The sequence below is a fragment of the Macrobrachium rosenbergii genome, chromosome 27, assembly GCF_040412425.1.
Source record: "Macrobrachium rosenbergii isolate ZJJX-2024 chromosome 27, ASM4041242v1, whole genome shotgun sequence".
NCBI lineage: Eukaryota > Metazoa > Arthropoda > Malacostraca > Decapoda > Palaemonidae > Macrobrachium > Macrobrachium rosenbergii.
Window position 1 is genome coordinate 6580715 of NC_089767.1, and position 21124 is coordinate 6601838.

Genomic DNA, 21124 nt, shown 5'->3' on the forward strand with positions numbered 1-21124 from the left:
TTTTTTTGCATGATTGTAGATTCCCGAAGAGATTTCCGGAAATGTGGATTCGAACACAAACGCTCAGAGTTCGATGAATGGGCACCGAGACGAGACTTTGACGAACTGGAACGATAGACGAGACTTTGACGAACTGGAACGATTGAACGAGGGCATTTCACGTAGTTCCCAAAAGTGACAGGAGCATTTTGGAATATTTGGAATGCTTGGAATGTTTCTGCCAGCTACTTTCACACACTATTCATGCCCAGAGAAACAAAAATTATGAATGTCATGAAAAGAAAGTCAGTCTCAGTTCCAGGAGCAGTGCTTCTCAGGTTTTTTGGCCTATGCACCCTTTCACCATATGTCTGAATGTCATCCCCCCACCCCGCCCCCTTTCCAAAATTGCCTGCCTCAAAAGCTGCATTCCATAATATGCAACAAAATACTAGCAGAAACACACAAGCTAGCGAAGAGAAAGCCCAGCGTGGCCTCTTAGTAGTGCGGACGATGCACGCTGCGTTTTGTGTGGTCCTAGAGCCAGTTTGGGCCTGCCAATCCGTGGTCACAATTCCCCTCCCGAAACTGAAATTCCCCCCTAGGGGGGTAATTTCCTCCTGCATGAGAACCACTGGACCTTAGCAGCTCTTACCCAAGTTACGATAACCATTACCAGTTCCTAATCACAAACTATACTTAAATGACCAAATCACACAAAGTCAGTTTGAAGTTCTGGGTATAAACAGCGGCTTTCATGTTTCTCTGATGGAAGATAATACTAATCCGAACGAGTATTATAGGATTATGTGCGGCATAAATTACCGCAATTTCCAAAAGAGGAAAACCTGGAAAGTCGTCTCTTTGAAGATAATTGAAAAATTTACAGGACGCCAAAAATTACCATTGTTTCCATTCTCGGTCTCTTCCTTCCAGTAAGCTTTCCTCACTTCCTTCCGGAGAAAGGTTTGACGTTTGGAAAAAACAGTGGAAAATGTAAAGAAGCCTTCGTTGAAGATCAAGTTAATACTACAAATAGGGAACACTTATGATGACATTGTCGAGGAAACTGGGAGAATTCCGTACGACTAAGAAGAAAATACTCATTCGAAAGGGGTGCCATTTGGACAGATTGACTCAGCAGCAACTTTCAACAGGAAGGTGTCAGCTGGAGCCAAGAACACTGTCAGTTTTAATGAAGGTTTGTTAAATTCAGTTTGATCTTTACCTCTCTAACCTCGTCAATTTATATATCTCTGCCATTGCTATCATTTACATCGACCAACTCTCTGAAACACTCACTCTACTGACGCAGGTCTCTGTTCTCCTCAGACAGCACCTACATCTCTCCATTTGCATCTTTCATTCTCAGAAAAAAGTTGATAATTTTCTTTTTTCCTTTCTTGCTGCCTTGAATTACCAAAGATACAACTTCTTCTCCAGTGAGTATAATCATTAAAATTCACAGTTATATCTTTCGTAGGGGAAACCTTATTTGTACTCTTGTATGCAGCTAGACTGTGGGAAAGCTGGGATAACGAGGCGTCTGTTTCTTAAATGACTTATCCTCTGTTTTTTGCAATTATGAAGTGTCATCTCCAGAATCTGTCATTATTATTATTATTATTATTATTATTATTATTATTATTATTATTATTATTATTATTATTATTATTATTATTATTATTATTATTATATACATACTGTATATATAATGCGTGCGTGTGTGAGTGTTTGCGAGTGCTTGTGTGCCAGTGTGTGTGTGTGTGTGTGTGTGTGTGCATATGAGTTCAGAGAAATGGTGAAAGAAAAATTATTATTGTACAACAGCCTGCAAAGGTTCAAAAAGAAACACCCACACTAACTGTAACGTCTTCGTCTGAATGTACCCACTAACTCAAAGTGGAACCAGGCTTTTCTTCTCAGCTAATGTTTTTCACCTTCTTCATTCTTAATGTCACGAAGAGAATTCCATTTCCTTCTGGGTGTTATTCACCTCCAGACGAAGGAATCTTCATGAATTTGAGTTGGTGCCAAGAACTCAGGGAGCTGGAAATGCTATAGACTTGACAGTAATAATATTGGCACTCTCGCAATGGCTGTCATCTGTGGTCGCTCCAGCCTTCCTCACTATTCAGCAACATTTGGCTTTCGTGCTTCGAGGATTTCTCTCTCTCTCTCTCTCTCTCTCTCTCTCTCTCTCTCTCTCTCTCTCTCTCTCTCTCTCTCTCTCTCTCTCTCCGTTTTTTTTCTGTTCATTTACTTCTACACTTTTTCTTTCTGCGTATGCATCATATATGTCTATTATTTGTAAATTAGGTGATTGGCAATCAGTAACTTCAGGCCCGTAGGGGGTTAGTACCGTCAGTGCACCTCATGCGGTGCACCGTAGGCATTACTCAAGGTTCTTTGAAGCGTGCCTTCGGGCCTTAGCTGCAACACTTTTCATTCCTTTTGCTGTACCTCCTTTCATATTCTCTTTCTTCCATCTTACTCTCCACCCTCTCCTAACAATTGAGCCATAGTGCAACTGCTTTGAGGTTTTCCTTCTGTTACACCTTTCGAACCTTTTACTGCTAATATCCATTTCAGCGCTGAATGATCTCATAGGTCCCATTGCTTGGTCTAAATTCTATATTCAATTCAGTTCAGTTCTTTTCAGTAAACTATGCTGTAGGTTGGTTTATAGGGAGTGGAATCGCTATTTCAGTAATATTTATATCCGAATAATTTTGCATAGGATACCCATAGGCTTTCCCATAGGATGCCTGTTTTGGCAAAATCGCCTGTGATTTGTATCTAATCTTTAAAACTGGGGACTTTTCAGTCAGATTCATGGCGAGCAATGAAATGCCCTTTGGGTTTTTAGAGGGAGAGTGTAGTTGGATTGACGAAGACATTTAGGATGGACGGTACCTGGTACCTGGTTCCTAGTTCCACAGTGCTCACTCCACAATCACAGTTCCGTGCACAGTACTAGAATAGTTAGGATTAGAACTTCACAGCTTGAAACGGATTTCCTAGTTTTTACTTTCGGCTTATTATCCCTTTTATATGTCACTGGTTTCACGTTGTTTTGTTTATACCCCTTGCAGGATTTTATCATGAGTTGCCTTTATAGTTACTTTCCTTTGAACTTCCGTTTATTTCTGTTCAAGGGTCATTTTCCTTTCCAGTATGTAAATCCTAATATAATTCTTCACAATTGTACTGTTGCCATCTCATGCCCTTGTCCAACTACTCCCTGAGAACTATAGTGTTACTGCTTTGGTTAATTTTTATTACTATAAATTAGCATGTTATAATAGCCAATAAATTCTTACTGACACAACACGTTACCACTTTACTTTCACCTTCCTTTAACACTTTACTGTTACTGAAGTAATTTTGTGTCTCTAGCTTTAACAACGAACGCCTCCCCAGGCTAAAACACCTCTTCACATTTATTACTTGTCTTATGTATTCTTCCAGTTTTTTGTTATGAGCTTTTATGGCCTCTGAGGTTGTGTCCTGATCCTTCGTTTTCTGTAATCCCTTACATGAATTTAAATCTTCACTGTCCTTGTGTCTGCAGAGTCACATACCTCATGTTTGCAGTTTCCCTGATCTTTCATTTTCTGTGATCCCTTACTTGAGATTGAATCTCCACTGTCCTATTCTTTGCTTCTATCAGGTCCAACACATCGACCTTGGCCTTCATTATAGTGTCAGCTTAATCATAACAGGTTTGAAGTTTAAGGTGCTTATGATTAAGGAGTTTAGAAGAGCAAATATAACGTTTTATAGAGACACAAGTGAATCTCATTGCCAATTGAATTCGTGTCAGATTTGCTTAAGAAAGCTCCCTCAATTTTATTTCAGAGTAAGAAAATTTGAATCTTTCTTAGATAGTGACCCCCAAAGGTTTTAACCTATGTCCACCTTTGTGGCGTGTTTAGCACAAGCCCACTGGGGATTACCGTAAAAACATAAACAAAAGCCTGTAAATGTCATAAAGACAGTAAAAAGTAAGTATACCTTAGTTTTACCAGACCACTGAGCTGATTAACAGCTCTCCTAGGGCTGGCCCGAAGGATTAGACTTATTTTACGTGGCTAAGAACCATTTGGTTACTTAGCAACGGGACCTACAGCTTATTGTGGAATCCAATGACCCCCAAGACACATTAGTCCTAGATAACAACTCCCGAAAACCCTTGGGGGTCACGATCTAGGACAGATCCGAAGGTTTCCTCTATCTTTAAGAAAACGGAAAGATGAGCACCGGAAATGATAAAGACGACAATCTTACGAAAATTATGACATAATAATAAAGCAAACATCAACTTATTGTGTTGATTCTCCCACGGTGGTCACTATCTAGGAAAGATCAGAAAATTTCGTCTGTCTTTAAGAAAACGGAATTTAAGCACCGGAAGATGATAAAGACGATAACATTACGAAAATATGACACAACAACAACACAAACGCCCGCTTATTGTGTTGTTTCTCCCTTCGAGTCAGTTTCCACCCACGGGAGTGAGGAGAGACCGCCCCGCGTAGGGTGGAAGCGCCCGTCGAAACACCACTTTGGCGATTTAAATTTCGTGGTTCCTCCCGACATTGACTCCGTGAGTGCTTTATATTAATTCTGTCTTTTCACTTTGCTAAATCCCCGTCATTATGATTTCTGTCATTATGACAATCTCATCATGTCTTAGATTGAGGTCCACGTGGCCAAAGTTGCTTTTTTATGCATGGCTGCCGTGCTTGGACTGGGGCATTCATGCCCCGATGCCCCAAAGGGGAAGCCTGTTCTTACGAGGCCTTACATTAATACCCCGATCATTGCTGTGGGGGGTATTTTGTTGCTGTGAGAGAAGACGAACGAATTAGGCTAAGCATTCGATACCCCAAAGCTGCCCACCCCTTATATGAGGTCAGGCCAGTGCCTTCAGTGCGCCTCACGTGGTACACCGTAGGCATTGGGGGTACTAAAGGTTCTGGTCAAACTTCACTCTAGTTACGTGACCTGATTCCCGCCGACCGGGACAGGTTACGGCATTTTTCGGGGGGGGGGGTCTTCGCCCCCTGGCCAGGTCAGGGCATGCTGCCCGAAGTTAGGTTAGGTAGGTCAGGTCTGGTTAGGTCAGGATCTGGCATTCTAGGGAAGGTTAGCTTACCTTTCCCAAAATGCCTTGTCCTGACCTGACCTCCCTAACCTAACCTAGGGCACTGTACCCTGACATGGCTATGGGGGGTTGGGGGCATTTTTCCCCCCTGGGGATGATGTTCGTTACCGGTCCGAACATCCCAATTCGGTCGTTATAAATGCACTTTGAAGGGACATTCGACCCCCCCAGGGGCTAGTACTGAACGGTGAAATACATTTGACTCCCCAGGGGCTAGTACTGAATGGTGAAATACATTTAACCCCCCCAGGGGCTAGTACTGAACACAGCGAAACAGTGCACAGTAGTTGAGTCACTGTTTAGCACTAGCCCTCATGTGGCATTGGCGTTCGGCCCGAAAACGAACTTTTAACCCACCCTGGAACCCCCCCCCCCCAGAGTGCTAGCCTACTGAATATCCCTGCTCTGTGTACGACTCTTTACCTCCATTCCATTTCCTTTCTTCTGTCATGCTGTCCAGCCTCTCTATCTCTGGCCTATGCCAAATTTTCATGAGTCCTCTTCAGCCCATAAATTTGTCTAATGGGGTCCCTGGTGAGCTAGTAATAGCCTAAGTAGGACGGGTAATGTGGCGTAGCCTAGTCGCAGCGCCAGCTACTGTTGTAGGTGTTGGGACCCATTGTAGTTTGGGGGTGGGGGGGTGTCATTCAGTCTGACCTAGGCCACCCCTTACCTGCCGTAGGCATGTCAGAGAAAATGTGACCTAATCTGACTTATCTCCACCTAACCTTACCAAGGATGTTGTTTCCTTGCCTGGTTAGGAAGGGGAATTTGCCCCCTTCCCCCTCCCAAACTCCCCTTAGTAAGCCAACGTCTCCATCTGCTTGGACTAGTTTTTGACTAAAAGTTTTTGTGGTAAATTGCAACTTTAATACCACCCTCACTCACTTGAACGTTGTGTTCAGCCAAATACCAGCCTCATGGGCATGAATGTAGTGACTCAACGATGGTATACTTGTTCCTACATAAATACCTACATAAATAGCTTATAATAGCCATTCAAACTTATTGACAAGGTAGTCAACTACGGGCAGGCAAGGGGAAGCCCTGCCCGCCTATCGGTCTGCACTCCACTTTGCTTCCCGCGGCCGTCAAGTCCAGATGTCTGTTACGAGTCTTCCCGACTTTTGCTGTTCGAACTTTTGTTAATTAAATTTGGGGATTCCTTTTTTTTTTTTTTTTTGTAGAGTATGTGTGTATTGCAGTTTTTTAAACCCATTGGCCCAATATTATTATTATTGTTATATTATTCAGACGATGAACCCTATCCATATGGAGCAAGCCCATCAAAGGCGCCATTGACTTGGAATCCAAGCTTCCAAAGAGCATGGTGTTCAGTACCACCTACTCCAGGATTCTGAAGTTTATAAATAAGTGCCTTGTGATTAACTAAATCAAATGCAGCACTAAAATCTATTTGAATTACTCTGCACTCAAAACCCTTATCAAGATTCCCTTGCAAATGGCATGTCAAGTCTAAAAGAGCATCGCAGGTACCTAACTGCTTCCTATTTGCATATTGACTATCAGCTAATAGTCCTTTAGATTCCACATACTTATTTAGTGGCTTAAAAATAAGTTTTTCACGGAGAGTACAGGGGGAATAGATTGGCCTGTAGTGGAAGTAGTGTGCAGATATGCTGATCTTTGGAACAGGCACTCTGTTACTAAGCTTGCCCTCATCCTCAAAGATACTATGTCGACATAGAAATCTATAGAAACCATCAGTATCTTTCCACCCCAGCTATCAGGATTATCCAGAATGTTTTTAACATCCCTAGAGCAAAATGCTAATTGTTCATATACAGAACAAACCTTTGGTCTTAATGTAAAGGAAAACTCTCTTGTAAGGGAAAATTCTCTAGCGCCTGCTGGAGTCTGGTTAAAAAAAAAAAAAGTACAGGCAGTCCCCGGTTTACGACGGGGGTTCCGTTCTTACGCCGCGTCGAAAACCGAAAAATCGTCGAAAAACATAAAAAATCCTAAGAAAACCTGACTCTTAATGCTCTGGGTGTATTGAAAACGATGTAAACTGCATTTTTATTGAGTTTTTCATCAAAAAACCCTCCAAATTTTTATTATTCTGCCGTTTTGGAGCCATATTTCTTCCGTTGGATCGGCGTACGACGTGTCGTAACCCTGGAACATGCTTCGTAAACCGGGAAACAATTTATAATGAATATATCTGAAAAGCGTCGTAACCTCGGAGCTAGCCACGAGGAGGAGGGCACAGCTGACCTGCCTTGACCCATCCCAGCTACAACGCACCAGTTTCCCTTTGACTGCCTTCATAGCAGGTCGTGCTGTTGCCCTCTCTGCCAAGAAATCAGTTGTTTTTGTCCCTTCCTGCCCCCATTACACTTTAGCGTTCTGATTTGTCTTTCTTTTTTTCTTTTTGTTGTGTTTTGTGTGATATTGTGCTTTTTGTGCATTTTTTACTTTGAGCATGCAAACCATGAATCATCTAAGCTTCCCAAGCCTCAGAGAAAATGCCCTGGGTTGGTAACATAGCCTTGCTCTTGTTTTCTGCCTGCGTTGGATTTAGATCCCCATTCTACTTGTAGCAGGTTTAGATCTAGTAACGACGGTAGCGTAAGTAACCTGTGTTCAGAGTATTGTTTGGTTTCCTGAGCAAAATTTGGTCTCTTGGGCAATGGAAGAATTTTGGTAGGAAGAGGAGATATAAGAGGAAATCGGCGATGCCATCTTGGGAAAGTTTTGTGACTCCAGTGGCAGTGAGCGCATCTATTCCTCATTGTTCTGGCTCCTCTTTACTCCTGTTCTGGCTTCTTTACCAAAATCTCCCCTTTTTGCTGCTTCTTCCCCGGAAGATTTTACTCCCTCACTTTCTTCTATTGCTTTGCCCTTCAGATATTCGATTGGGGCTTCGGGAGATCTGGTAATTAACTTGACTGCCCCTGTTCTTTTAGTAGCCCCCCCCCCCTCCCCCAGTGAGGGCTGAGGCAGCTCCCTCTTGTCCAGTCTTTCTGGCCTATTGCCTCACTGCTTGTCTTCTCGCATCCCAGTGTTGTCTGCCGTGACAGTTTCCAGGTGGACTGTTTCTGCGACGTCATCTCGTCTTACAATGGCTCTCCCCTTGTCGGCCTCCAGAGCGACAGTTTCGGTGGCTTCGTTTGCCGCTCCCTGCTACGTGCCGTCTCCATCCACGTCGTTTCCATCGACTTCCATCCCTGTCCCTTCTGCGTCTGCACTTTCCAACTCCTTGTTCAGACTACTTTTGATATAGTTGAAGGTATTTTTATGAAGTTCAGCCGTACAAAGTTACTGGAATCTAAGAAGAGATGTCGTAGATACTCCTCGTTTTCATCTTTGTCATCTTCATCATCATCCTGCGGGTTGAGTCCTTCCTCGGCTCTTCCAGACCAGGAAGGTATTCCCGGGGTTTTGTGTTTGTGTAGGAACAAATAGCAGATTTTTTAAGCAATTTGTAGTTTTCCTGACATACAAACCTGAAGGTCTTACATTTACGGCCCACCTCAGCCACCCCTCATTCTGATACCTGGGCCGAAAGGCAAAGTGGAGTGCAGACTGACGAGTGGGCAGGCTTCCCTCTCTCCCCCCTCTACCATCGGTAGTTAACGACCTCATCTGTTCCGGTTCATGTTTGTAAATTAAATCCCCATGTAAAGAACTTCAGGTCTGTGTTAGGAAAAATACAAATTACTTTAAGAATTAATTTTAATAATCTCTTGCATGGAAATTACATGGGTAGGCTAATATTTGAAATAGCATAAAATTTTATTGTCTATGAGGCTGGGGGTAGGTGAAAACAGCAACGTTGGCTGTGAGGTGGGAAATTTCAGTTAATAACTGACACTGGTATTGTGATCTTTTCAGAATACTTTGCATATTTATGTAATATTTTCTTGAGCATACAAATCATTCCAGTACCTCAGTGACTGGGCAATTTCAGGATTATTTTGCCAAATAACTCATTGAGCAAATGTTTATCCCATTAAGTTTCCCTCATCCCTTGTGTGTTGATGACATATATATGGCGTAAAAGGTTAGCCTATACTTGTATACATTTTTTTAAGGCATTGGAGCAATACTTACAGAGAATTAATAAATAAAGATTACAGTAAAGTAATTGTGACTAGCATGAAATGAAAGTATGTTTAAAAGGAAACCAGCAAAATCAAATACCTGGCGAATTAATAGCTTGAGCTTATCTTCTGCTTGCTAATGCTGCTTGTTCTAGCGATCAACATCATTAAAGGCTATTTTTCCACTTTATGTACATGGATATAATTTTGGTATCATCATAAAGTTAATTTTATATCCGTGCATTGAAATTGTACATAGAATAAAGTTTGAATTTTGAATTTTTTGCAGGTCTAGTCAGCACAAAACACATGTGGGATGGTCCAAATATCTAACTTAGTTCATGAGGCCCTGTCAAGAAAATCTGCGGGCCATAATATTACTACAGCCAAAAAGTGGCTCGTAGTATTTGTTGTTGTCATTGCTGTTCTTGTACAGGACTTGTAAGTATAATGGTTTTTTTTACTCCTGCATAATTACAAACCACCCCCTTTTGTGTAGGAACATTCCTCAGCTCAAGTTGGAATTTTTGCAAATAACAACACGAGGGAGAAGAAGAACCAGTTCCTTTAACCCCTTTCCTGATATTCTTGTGTATTCTTTTGGTTAACTACCATGTATTTTTCTTGCAGTCACGAGAATGTTCATTCGTACTCGTGAAATATTCCTACTTATTTCTTTCTTCCCAATTTAACTCGTTCTTTGATGAATTCCCATTGCCTACGTTCTGTCTTCCCTTAGAAAACATTGACTGTGCATTTTGGTCAATAGGTGGCGGTGTGCATTGTTTACTTACAAACTTTCAATGTCAGACACTGCTCCTGTGAGATTCTCTGCAAGTTCATAACTTTCAAAGCATGGAAAAAATACTAAATTTTGAATGTTGCATGAATCTGAACTTTATATTCTTTTTACCTTTGTAGCATCCAAAGTAATCCTTTATAATACAGGCAGTCCCCGGCTATCGACGGGTTTTCTGTTCCGACAGCGTGACGATAAACGAAAATCGCTGATTTTCGGTTATCGGCGTCTCTGTTAGGTATGTATCGGTGGCGATAAGCAGAAATCGGCGCCGATTTTGGTCGCTAGACAAGCCCCAAAAAACCGGATCGCCGATAACCGGGGACTGTCTGTACTGCATGATTTAAAATTGCAGTGAAAACAGTATAATCTATGACTCCAAAGTTAACTCGGGAATGTAAACATCAGTCAGAATTATGCCCTACATATTAAAAACCAACTTACGAACAGCCGTCCAGAATGTAACATGTTTGTGAGTAAGGTGATGACTATAAATGGCAAGGGAATATTCAGCAACAGTGCCATCCAGTCCTAAATGCGATATGATCATATGATTTTTGACAGTGATAAAGCAAACTGCTGAAATTAGTCTCATAAACTCATTTCCTGAATGTAAAAAAAAATTTAAGTTGTTGATGGGCACCTAAAGGTGTCTGCTTCACAGGACTACAATTTTTCTTCTGTTTGCTACAGAAGACTTGATTAGTTTAAAAGGCCATTGAGTTAATTTCTAGAAGACCTTCATAAGGCTCACCAAAGGATTTGTTTTTGAATAAGATTAAATTTTGAACAGCTAGGGTAGAAGGTACCAGGAGGAATGGCTGAAAAGTAGAAGGCTGAAAGAAGTGCTGTGTGAGCCTAAGGCCACTGCCCACACCTTTATTACCATCTATGGTGTGCTACACAAGGCACACAGTAAGTTGCAACTAATCCTGTAGGAGAAGTATATTCCCTGAATTTGACTTTGCATTAAGGGTGCAGTTGCAAGTCCAACAACGAACGGTGAAAAACATTTGTAAAAAAAACTAGAACAATAAAGTTTTTATGGAGCACTCACTCATCAATGCACTCATCAATGCACTAATACTTGGTATGTCCTCCATGACTCTTCGTACAAAATTTTATATGGCCTGGGACTGATTCTATCAGTTTTTATGAATCAACCATTCATCATTTAAACTCCATTCTTTGTAAACAAAAGAAAACCTTTTATATTTCTTTTTCGTAGACTTTCTTAAGTCCCAGACGCTTGTTCAAATAATACTGAATGGTACAAGCTGAGGACCTACAAAGGAGATCAGGATTTTCCTCCTCAAGCTACCAGACAGTAATGATCAGATTTGCTTCAACCTCTCTTCACGAGGCTAAGGGTCCTAGGAGTTCCCAGGACTCGCCTCCCCCAACTGTGTCTGTGCATAGGTAGTGTACTTCTCTTTCTCCTCCCTCCTGGTACTTCTTGAGAAGGTTCTGTACTGTCCGAGGCTTCACACCGGTCTGTCGACTGACTCCACCAGTCTTTAAACCTAATTTAAAGTGCTCTGTAACTCACGCTATGTCATCATTTTCTGTATAAGTCCGTGATGTGTTGCAAAGATTTGTGGGAAATATCTCCAAATGGTGGCTTTCAGGTTCAAACAGACAGAATTTCAGAGTCAAGGTCATTCATGCATGCTTCTTGGATACTGATCGTTTTCTTGCCTTTATTTCCCCCCCCCCCCATCCTAGTCCCCCATCCCCGATCCGTGCATTTCCCTTATTGCATGGGAGGATAGGGATCAGTTGTCAGTTTTTCAGTTTTTCCCCAGAGTATTTTTTTTTTATACGTAGGAGTAGGTTAAACAGGCAAAACCTGATAAGAGTCGAGGGCCATCCATGCATTCTGCTTGGGTACTAAAAATTTATAGAATTTGTCTTAAAGAGTATCCTATTTTTATTATTATTATTTTTTTTTTTTTTCTATTGCAGTCATCCTATTGGACTGGGTGGTTTTTATAGTGTGGGGTTCTGGGTTGCATCCTGCCTCCTTAGGAGTCCATCGTTTTCTCACTAGTGCGCTGTGTCTAGTAGCACACTCTTCTGCATGAGCCCTGGAGCTACTTTGGCTTTAGTTTCTCTAGGTTCCTTTTCTGGTATCTTGGGATTGTGCCTAGTGTTCCTATGATTATGGGTACAGTTCCCACTGGCATATCCCTTATCCTTCTTACGTCTATTTTCTGGCCTAGGTACTTATCAATTTTGTCTCTTTCTTTCTCATCTACTCTGGTGTCCCATGGTATTGCGACATCAGTGAGTGATACTTCTTGGTTTTGTCAATTAGCGTCAGGTCTGGTCTATTGACGTGTATCACCCTATCTGTTCTGATACCAGAGTCCCAGAGGATCTTTGCCTGATCGTTCTCTATCACTCCCTCAGACTGGTGTTCGTACCGCTTATTACTGCAAGCCAGCTGATGTTTCTTGTACAGCCTCCAGTTGGGGGCCTTTGCTACTGAATCATGCCTCTTTTTGTACTGGTTCTGTGCAGGCACCGGGCATTCGCTTGCTCTGTGGTCTATGGTCTCGTCTTTCATGTTGCACTTCCTGCATATGGGCGAGATGTTATTTCCATCTATTGTTCTTTGGACATACCTTGTTCTTAGGGTCTGATCTAGTGCTGCAGTTAGCATTCCTTCTATTTCCTTCTTGAGTTCTCCCCTCTGTAGCCATTGCCATGTCTCATCGCTGGCCAGTTCTTTAGCCTGTCTCATTTACTGTCCGTGCATTGTTTTGCTGTGCCATTCCTCTGTTCTGTTTTTCATTCTCCTGTCTCTATGTGTCTTGGTCTTCGTCTGCTTTTATCAGTCCTCCTTCCCATGCACTTCTTAGCCGCTCATCTTCACTAGTTTTCAGATATTTCAGATATTATTATTTGTTGGTGTTCTTCACTATTTCGTGTTGGGCTTGCAATTGCACCCATAGAGCAAAGGCAAATTGTGGGGACTGTAGAGCCAAGGGACATTTAAGGCCTTGAAATGTGGGCAAATATATAGTTGAAGTGTTTGTACTGAAAACTATTTTTGTGTTTGAAAAGTTATGTAATTTCATGCTCCCTGTAATATTATTCCTTTTTTACACGTAGTTCACATGCAGGTTAGCAGTTCATTTTGTGGGATTCTGTGACTTACTTTCATGTAACATTGTATCTTAAATACTCTCAGGCGCAGTGGTGAAGGTGGACAGGGCAGTCTTTGGCGGAGCGTCTGTGTGATTGGCTGCATATTTGCCGGCGTTGTTTTCTTGAAACTTTTGTGGAGGTACATCACCCAGTGCTTCAAGTTATCTCCAATGGAAGTCTCAGAAAAGCAACGTTCACTTCTCTCCATAGATGAAACAGGTATTAACTATCACTGGATGTCTCTGTTTTTTAAGTGTTGATACGTAGCACTTGTTGATGGTGAAAATTATGTCTGGCGTGTTGTGGAACTGGGGTTAACTGGTAGTTCACAGATTTTAAGGTTATTTCAAAGGTTAAGGTTAAAAATTTATAGCAAACAAGTCCTCATTAATTATAACATAACACAATATTGAGTGGGAAAAGTTGGTTAGTTTAAGATATGGTATTTATTTTCCAGATCATTTTAAATATATTTAGATACAGCACTTTTCATTGCTAAATTGCAGCACTTTGGTTAGGGAACGTCTGATTGAAATTTGTGTTTTGTAATTGCGTATTTTAATTTGATTATCTTGACTAGAATTTTCTTGAATACAAATAGTAAAATGTGGTCCTTATGTGTGAAATTAATTGTTTCTTGAGTGTCTCTGTCTTTTTTTTTAAATTATTAATAATCAGAAGATGAACCCTGTGTGCATGGAAAAGTCCACAGGGGCCTCTGACATGAAATTCAAGTTTCCAAAAAACGTGTTCACTTGAAAGATGTAACATAAGGTAGTAGGAAAAACGGAAAGAAGAGATCAGGTATTAGAAAAGAGAAAATAAATGAGCACATTAGTAAATAAATAGATAAAAATGTAAATAATTAAAATACAAGAATAATTGTTAGGGTAGCAATGCATTGCATCTTCACTTGAAAGATTTGAGGGTCCAGTTGCACAACTGTGAGGCACAGTTACTGCATATTGGTGCTGCTGTTCAGCAAATCTGGTCACTCTCAGGAAAAGAGGGTCAGGGATCAGTTGGAAATGCGAAACACCTCTGTAAAAGCACAACTTAAGAAAAACTGACAAACAGGAGACCATCCATCGATGGTCCTAGTCTTAACTGCTAATGTTAGGAAATGGACACCTCCCACCACAGACCACTCCATCTACTAGAGATCAATCTCCTGTAAGGAAATTCTGAAAGTAATCCTAAAACCCATCTACCCACTCCAAGATCCTGAAGTTTATAGGCAAGTGCCTTGTGATTTACGAAATCAAAAGCAGCACTAATATCTATTTGGGTTACTACATTCCAAGCCCTCAGCAAGGTTCTCTTGCATTTAGCATGTCGAATCTAAAATAGCACTGTAGGTGCCTAACTGCTTTCCTTTATTCATATTTACCATTAACTATCAATCCTGCGACTTTGGAGAGCACAGGGAGAATAGGAATTTGCATGTATTTACTGCAGTCTGCAGATATGGAAGATGTGCTTATTACTAAGCTTGCACTATTTTACAAAGATACTTCATCGATATAAAAATCGAAAGAATATACTGATCTTATGAGAAAGACACTAGAAACTTTAAAAACAAAGGGAAGAAATCAGGATCTCCACTCCAGCTATCAAGATTATCAAGGATTTTCTTAACATCTTTAGAGCAAAATGCAAATTTTGTAAGAATAGGTTCAAGATGAAAATGATCAGGGAGAGGGACAGCTTAGCTTCAAAAGCTCGATGGTGCAGTTCAGCCTTTTCCTTGGGCCAGTAACCAACCTACCTTCATCTGTTAGTAGTGCTGTATTGGAATGGAAGGCGAGCCTGACCCAAAGATAGATGATGCCAATTTGGTCCACCACAGATGAGGCTTCCAGACGAAGGTCATTGTCACACTTCCCTGACCCTGGGATTAGACATACCGAAGGTCCAGAGGATGTTAGCGGGGTTTGCCCACGGGTAATCGCCCTCTCATCCGATTTAGTGCTTTGTGATTCTGACAGTCTGACAGCTGTTGGAAAGGCATAACAGTGAGCGCCCACCAGTTATCGTCTGACTCCGATGGTGACTCTAGTACAAATAATAGGTGTTTTTTGGCGTTTCCGGGAGAATCTCGTTCCTTGCAGAGACGTCATGGTAGAGAGGCCTCTCCTATTTCACCGAAGCGTGTTAGAGACCCTTCTGCTAGCCTGCAACCAGGTTGCAGTACGTGGCACAGCCCCTTTGCCATTCGCCCGAGCGTTCTCATGCAGAACTTCAGTGCTCAGCTCCTAAGCGCTCCTCCAGAGATTTTTCACTTTCACAATTGATCCCTGATCCTCTTTTCCTGATGAGAGCAATCAGATTTGCTGAAGAGCAGCTCCAATATACAATAAATGTGCCTCACTGTTGAACTTCTCAGTTCCAGAGGTCTTTTATTCCTCATACCGTTGGACAGTCTCCCTGAGGATGCGTAGTTGGAACCGTAAAAAATCAAGCAAAGATGCATTGAATTACTACCCTAAAATAATTCTCCTTTTGTTTTAATAATTTACTTACATTTTTGTTTATTTATTAATTTAATTTTTCTTTTTTTAATGACTGATATCTTCTTTCTGTATTTCCTATTACCTTTTGTTACTTTCAAAAGAAACCATATTCTTTGGAAGCTTGAATTTTAAGTCACTGGCCACTGAGAGTTTGTTCCATATGAATGAGGTTCATCTTCTGAATAGTGATAGTAATCATACAAGTGTCTCAGATAAAAACATTAAATAGCAGTTATGGGCACGACTCTGGAGATGGAGAAAATTTGACCTTAAGCCTCAAATATTTGATTAAAGTTCTCTGCAAGTTTTCTTACAGTAATGAGTAGCAGGCCCAGGTTTCAGCTCAATGTCCCCCGAAAGAATTGAAGTTAATATAAAATTAGAAGGAAAACTAATAAGAAGAATCGTGACAACAGCAACACAATGAAAATCAACAGAACAAACAGTAAAATGAACAGCAATACTATTTATGTTAATTATAATAATTTCATTAAAAGGATTAATAAAGCAGACCGTATGAAATTAAAAAAAAGTGCCAGAAGCAACTGGTCAATAAGTTGGAGCTGGGGACACCTAGTGAGGCAAAAAAGAAACTTTCCAGGTTTGCTATAACAACTGGGGCAGGGCAGTCAGGATGGATTTAGAAATTATGAAAAGTCGAGGAGTACTTAGTAATATTTATTGAGTAGAATAACTTATTTGATTTTGATGAATACTGAGTTTTGTAGCATTTCCATAATCATGAATTTATATTGATGTTACTGTTTTTGTTTCTGCATGTGTGAATTGTGTCTAATCAATTTTCCAGCATTGTAAGTGGAATGTTTTGATTCTTGCTATTATTGCTCTTAGATAACAGTTATTTTAACCCATCTGATATTTTTACAGATGTCGGATTCAAACCTTCAACTCCAAAGAAAGCCTGCTCAACTCCTGTGGTTGATAAATCAGTCCCTCTGTCGTCCCTGTTTTTGGCTTCACTAAGAACGCCTGCGGGGGGACAGGTCACACCCATGAATATGTCAGCAGCATCCTGGGCCAGTCCACCTCCTGCAACACCAGGCGCAATGTCTCCTGTGAACTTAATATCAAATGGCTGGGGTACACCTTCTATGCTGAGGACTCCTGCAGCTGCTATGGGACTCACTCCCATGAATATGTCTGCTGCTTCTTGGGCAAGCCCTGCTCCAAATAGCTCCACATCGTCACCAAGTCCCACTGGCAGTCCAGGTACTAACTGAAAAATCGAAGATGAATTTATTATGCCACATAACATTCAGCTTGACTTTATACCTAGGATACTCTTGGAGTAATGTAATGTCTAATTAGTGTATTATATATTTGCTCTTATGTTTGTGATAATTTTGTACGTTTAGTGAGGGCGTAAGATAGTGACATTAGGTCATTGACAACAGAGTTGTGTTATTGAAACAAGATTCTGGGACGTTTTCATAATTTTGGTAAGTCTCTACCTTGCCTAGTGGGGAAATTAAATGTTACAAGTTATAAGTGTCTTCCATCAGTTTGAAAATGAAATTGAGCAGATTATCTCATATACAGGCAGTTCCTGGTTATCGGCGATCCGGTTTTTCGGCGCTTGTCTAGTGACAAAAATGGGCGATTTTTGGTGCCGATATGTGCCAATTTCTTCTTATCAGCACCAATTATTGCACATTGGTGTCAATACTTACCTAACAGAGGCACCAACAACTGAGAATCGCTGATTTTCGGTCATCGGTGATTTTTGCTTATCGTCACGCCATCGGAATGGGACCCTGCCGATAACTGGGGACTGCCTGTATATATATATATATATATATATATATATATATATATATATATATATATATATATATATATATATATATATATATAGATGCAAATATTCAAAAGTACTTTGTAGTTTGACAGTGTAGAATTTTCTTAGAAATTCTGTGTCATGTCCATTTTATTATTAAATTGTAGATTAATAAGTGAAGATACAGTATTTATAAAGAAATATGAATTCAGGAAAATTATAAAAAGGTTTCAATACATATGACAGGTACTAGAGTCATCATGTTACCTAAAGACAATTTAGAACTAGAAAATTCTCTAAATCACAGGATAGAGAATAAAAGATGGAGGCGGAAGAGATTACAAAAAAAAAAAAAGCTTACCAAAAACTGTGGAAAAGTCATCAGATTTTTGTTATGAATACAAACCATAATGAATAATAGCTGAACATTTCAATTAAAAATGACAAAATAGGAATAAAAGTAAAACTACTTATTGTATGTGAATGTACAAAAGTACTGAAAATATCTTTATCATAAGTTATTGATGTTATATTTCTTCATATGTGGATACAACCCTTTGTCTCATATGGATATACCTTTGGAGTTTGATAGCAAGGTAGTTAAATGTCAGAAGATGAGTGAGGAGGTGAAGAACTTACTTATTTCTTGGCTATTGGCATCACTGAGTTTTCCTTCAGCCACAATGCAATCAACACGTTGAGGCTCTGCTGGACTGAGAATGGCTGCTGCTGTTGAGTGATTTCTACCTCCTGGATTTCCTGTTGATTACTTTGGCTTGTATTTGTGGTTTGTTGTGGAGACATCAGCAGATGGCAGTAATAAATTTGCTCATTTTAGTTGTAGCCAAAATAAAAATCCTAGCAATCTGGGTAGTATTAAACCTGATACTAGAAAACGATACATTTGCAGCAGCAGTAGATTAGGTAAGGAAGAGTACAGAGGATGTTTATTGTTATAATACATTTAATGCAACGGACTTAATGGACTTGCAAGAATGATGGTGCATGACTTCTTTGATTGTCAGCAGAACACTTAGGTGCCCTGGGTGTATTCCCATGTGTGGAAGGTTTAAGTTGTCCTTGAAAGTTGTCTTTTGTTGTATTGACTCATTTTACAAAGGACAGGGGTGTATATCATCTTCAAGTTGTCTAGAGGAAATTGAACCAATCAAGAGAGCTAAGTTTTATTAGGTTATACTGTACTTATTATTTTTAATCATTTTGAGATTTAATTTGTAAAATTACAGTTACAGCTCACATAATATAACAGATAAGAACTAAAATCTGCAACAGTTTCTGAGTATATTTATGGTAAAATATTTACGAGGTGTACTGGGATGGGGAGATGCAGTGCCTTTTAGTGAGTCATACACGTTTTTCTAATATTTCTCTGTACTTTAGTTTGCAAATTTACAATTATAGGTGACATACTATCCTAAAAGATAGGAATGAAAACCAACAGCAGTTCCTTAGTATGTTTATCGACTAATATATACAAGATGTCGTGGGACGGGGAGACGTAATACATTTCCCCCATGAAAGCCAGAGATTATCTGGGAGCTTTTGTGAGAGAGAGGCTTTTCTTGCAAGGCTATGTTAGAGATGTCAGGTGCCATTCAAAGTCCACAGCAGGTGTCTACCAGGTGAAGCTGGCCGTTTTTGTTGTTGGTGTCATGATATGTCTCTATATGATTCGGGCCAGTAGACTCTCCCATTTACCTCCGCCAGGACAAGCTTTTCTCAGTTTCTGCAGTGCTTTTCCCTTCCTTGGTGTTCTCTGAAGGGCATGGACACCTCTGCCAAGGTATTGGTTTCCATACTCTCGAGGATCTTTGAGCAGTCTTGCCCACCTTGTGAACTCAGTTCCTCTGGATTGGGATGTGGCATTTGTGCTCTGTAGTCTCGTCCAGGTGCTGTGTGAACCCCTAAGTAAGGCTATGGATAGGGATGTCTTCATGGAGACTTCTTGCTTGCCGTAGCATTTGCAAAGAGAGTAGGCGAGATATATGGTCTCTTACCTGGTTTTGCACTCAGTGTTGGGGCATTCATCTTGTTCTTGTATGTTCTTGAGTTCTTGCTTAAAACTCCCAACCCATCATTCCCTGACAAAGAGTTTCAAGAGTTTTCTTTGTACCTTCCTTCTGGTGGGACTTTGTAGGTGACAATTGCAACAAGTTGTGTTGTCCAGTGAGGTTTGCAGTCCTACATAGACTCGACATTTTAGGCCTGTGAGTTGACAGCTGTTTGTTAATACAAGTAGGTGCTAAAAGGAAGTATCCAAGAGGATTTGTTCTGTGTTCAGGAGGTCAGCAAGCAGGTGTTTGAGTCTCTGGGCAAATATGATAGTTTTATACCCCAGGCAAGGCTCATGAAGTCGGGCATCTCTCTTTCCTTGGCATTTAAGAACTCTTTGTTTTCATAGGTATTGAGGGCAGGTGTTTGGCGGTGCTAGAATACCTTACCTACTCCTGCCTCAGCCTGAGGTTTATGGTGGTGCAGGGTCAGTTGAATTAAAGGTGACTGGTCCCTTCTTTCCCTTAACCTTACATCTTGCAGCCTACAGCAATGGTCTAGCCAAATTCAGGTGAGCACCCTAAAGTTGACCATTTTTGTAACTGGTGGATATGACTCCTTCCATTGCCCTAGAAACGAGGGGCCAGGGTGGGCAGTAGAGCGCTGTTATTTCTGGCTGGCACAGGTTGAGATAACCAGGACATCACTTTTACCAGACTGTCCATGTGGTTACAGGAGTCATCCTTTCCCCGCTCACGTACATGACTGGTTGACTGAAAATTCAGGGTGGGAAGAAAAACTCGAGTTATGCCTTTATGTTAAAGACACGTTTGTATCGTAGGAACAACCCGTATTTCCTTTGTTGCTAAAGGAAAGAGTGATGCTGACAGTCAGTTGAGTGGGTGGTTCCCCTAGTGGCTGCTAGTCAAGTACCTTGTTACCAGACTTCAGCAGCTGGGTCTGCTTTTGATGATGGTATGTATCCACATAAAAGACTTGAGGTTTGTATATATTGGAACAATACAAATTTTTCTGCATTTCCAATTTTCCCTTTTCTATTTAAGATAATCTCAATTAGTCTACAGTATGAGGTATTTTCTTCCAGGTATGAATTACAGCATGAATAGCAGCAGTGCTGGGTCAATGACTGCTAATTCCTGGGTGTATCACTGCAATCAGTCAAGTGTTGAAGCTTCTTTTGGCTCTGTTCAGGCAAGTATAGTTTTCGTTTTAAGTGCTGCATTTTGGTTGTTATATTTACATTTATTAAGTGGTGTAATGAGATGACTCGATTATATTTCTGTACTTATTAGAGTTAAGACTTTCAACTTAGCAAATTGGTCAGACTGCGTAATGTTGGCTTAGAGTTGAATTTAAAGAAGTTGGGCAAAAACCAAAAGAAAAAAGGAACAGATGAGAAGTATTAGGAAGACACTTGCTGCTGGTAGCTTAACCCTGTCTGGTGCATGTTCGGTTCATGTGGACCCACAAGAAGCTGAGGAAGACCTGAATATGTTCATGAATGAATTCAGCTTTTGAATCCAAGAGAAGATGGGAAATCTTAGGTTATGATGTAACCACACAAGATAATTTTAGCTGAAACTGAGATGACAGTGCATATACTAACAAGAT

At 40.6% G+C, this 21124-nt stretch overlaps 1 protein-coding gene across 2 annotated transcripts in view; it reads left to right on the forward strand.

Moving 5' to 3' along the window:
• Positions 1-4273: 4273 nt before the first annotated feature.
• LOC136853384 (transmembrane protein 209) overlaps positions 4274-21124 on the forward strand; it is a 42117-nt gene continuing 25266 nt past the window's right edge. Inside the window, exons 1-5 of one of the 2 annotated variants that reach the window (XM_067128831.1) lie at positions 4274-4588; positions 9506-9657; positions 13212-13387; positions 16570-16911; positions 20598-20704. In XM_067128831.1, the coding sequence (XP_066984932.1) occupies positions 9533-9657; positions 13212-13387; positions 16570-16911; positions 20598-20704 (750 nt within the window). In that variant the 5' untranslated portion in view covers positions 4274-4588; positions 9506-9532. The remainder of the gene's footprint in view (positions 4589-9505; positions 9658-13211; positions 13388-16569; positions 16912-20597; positions 20705-21124) is intronic. The other variant, XM_067128832.1, reaches the window with a different exon arrangement.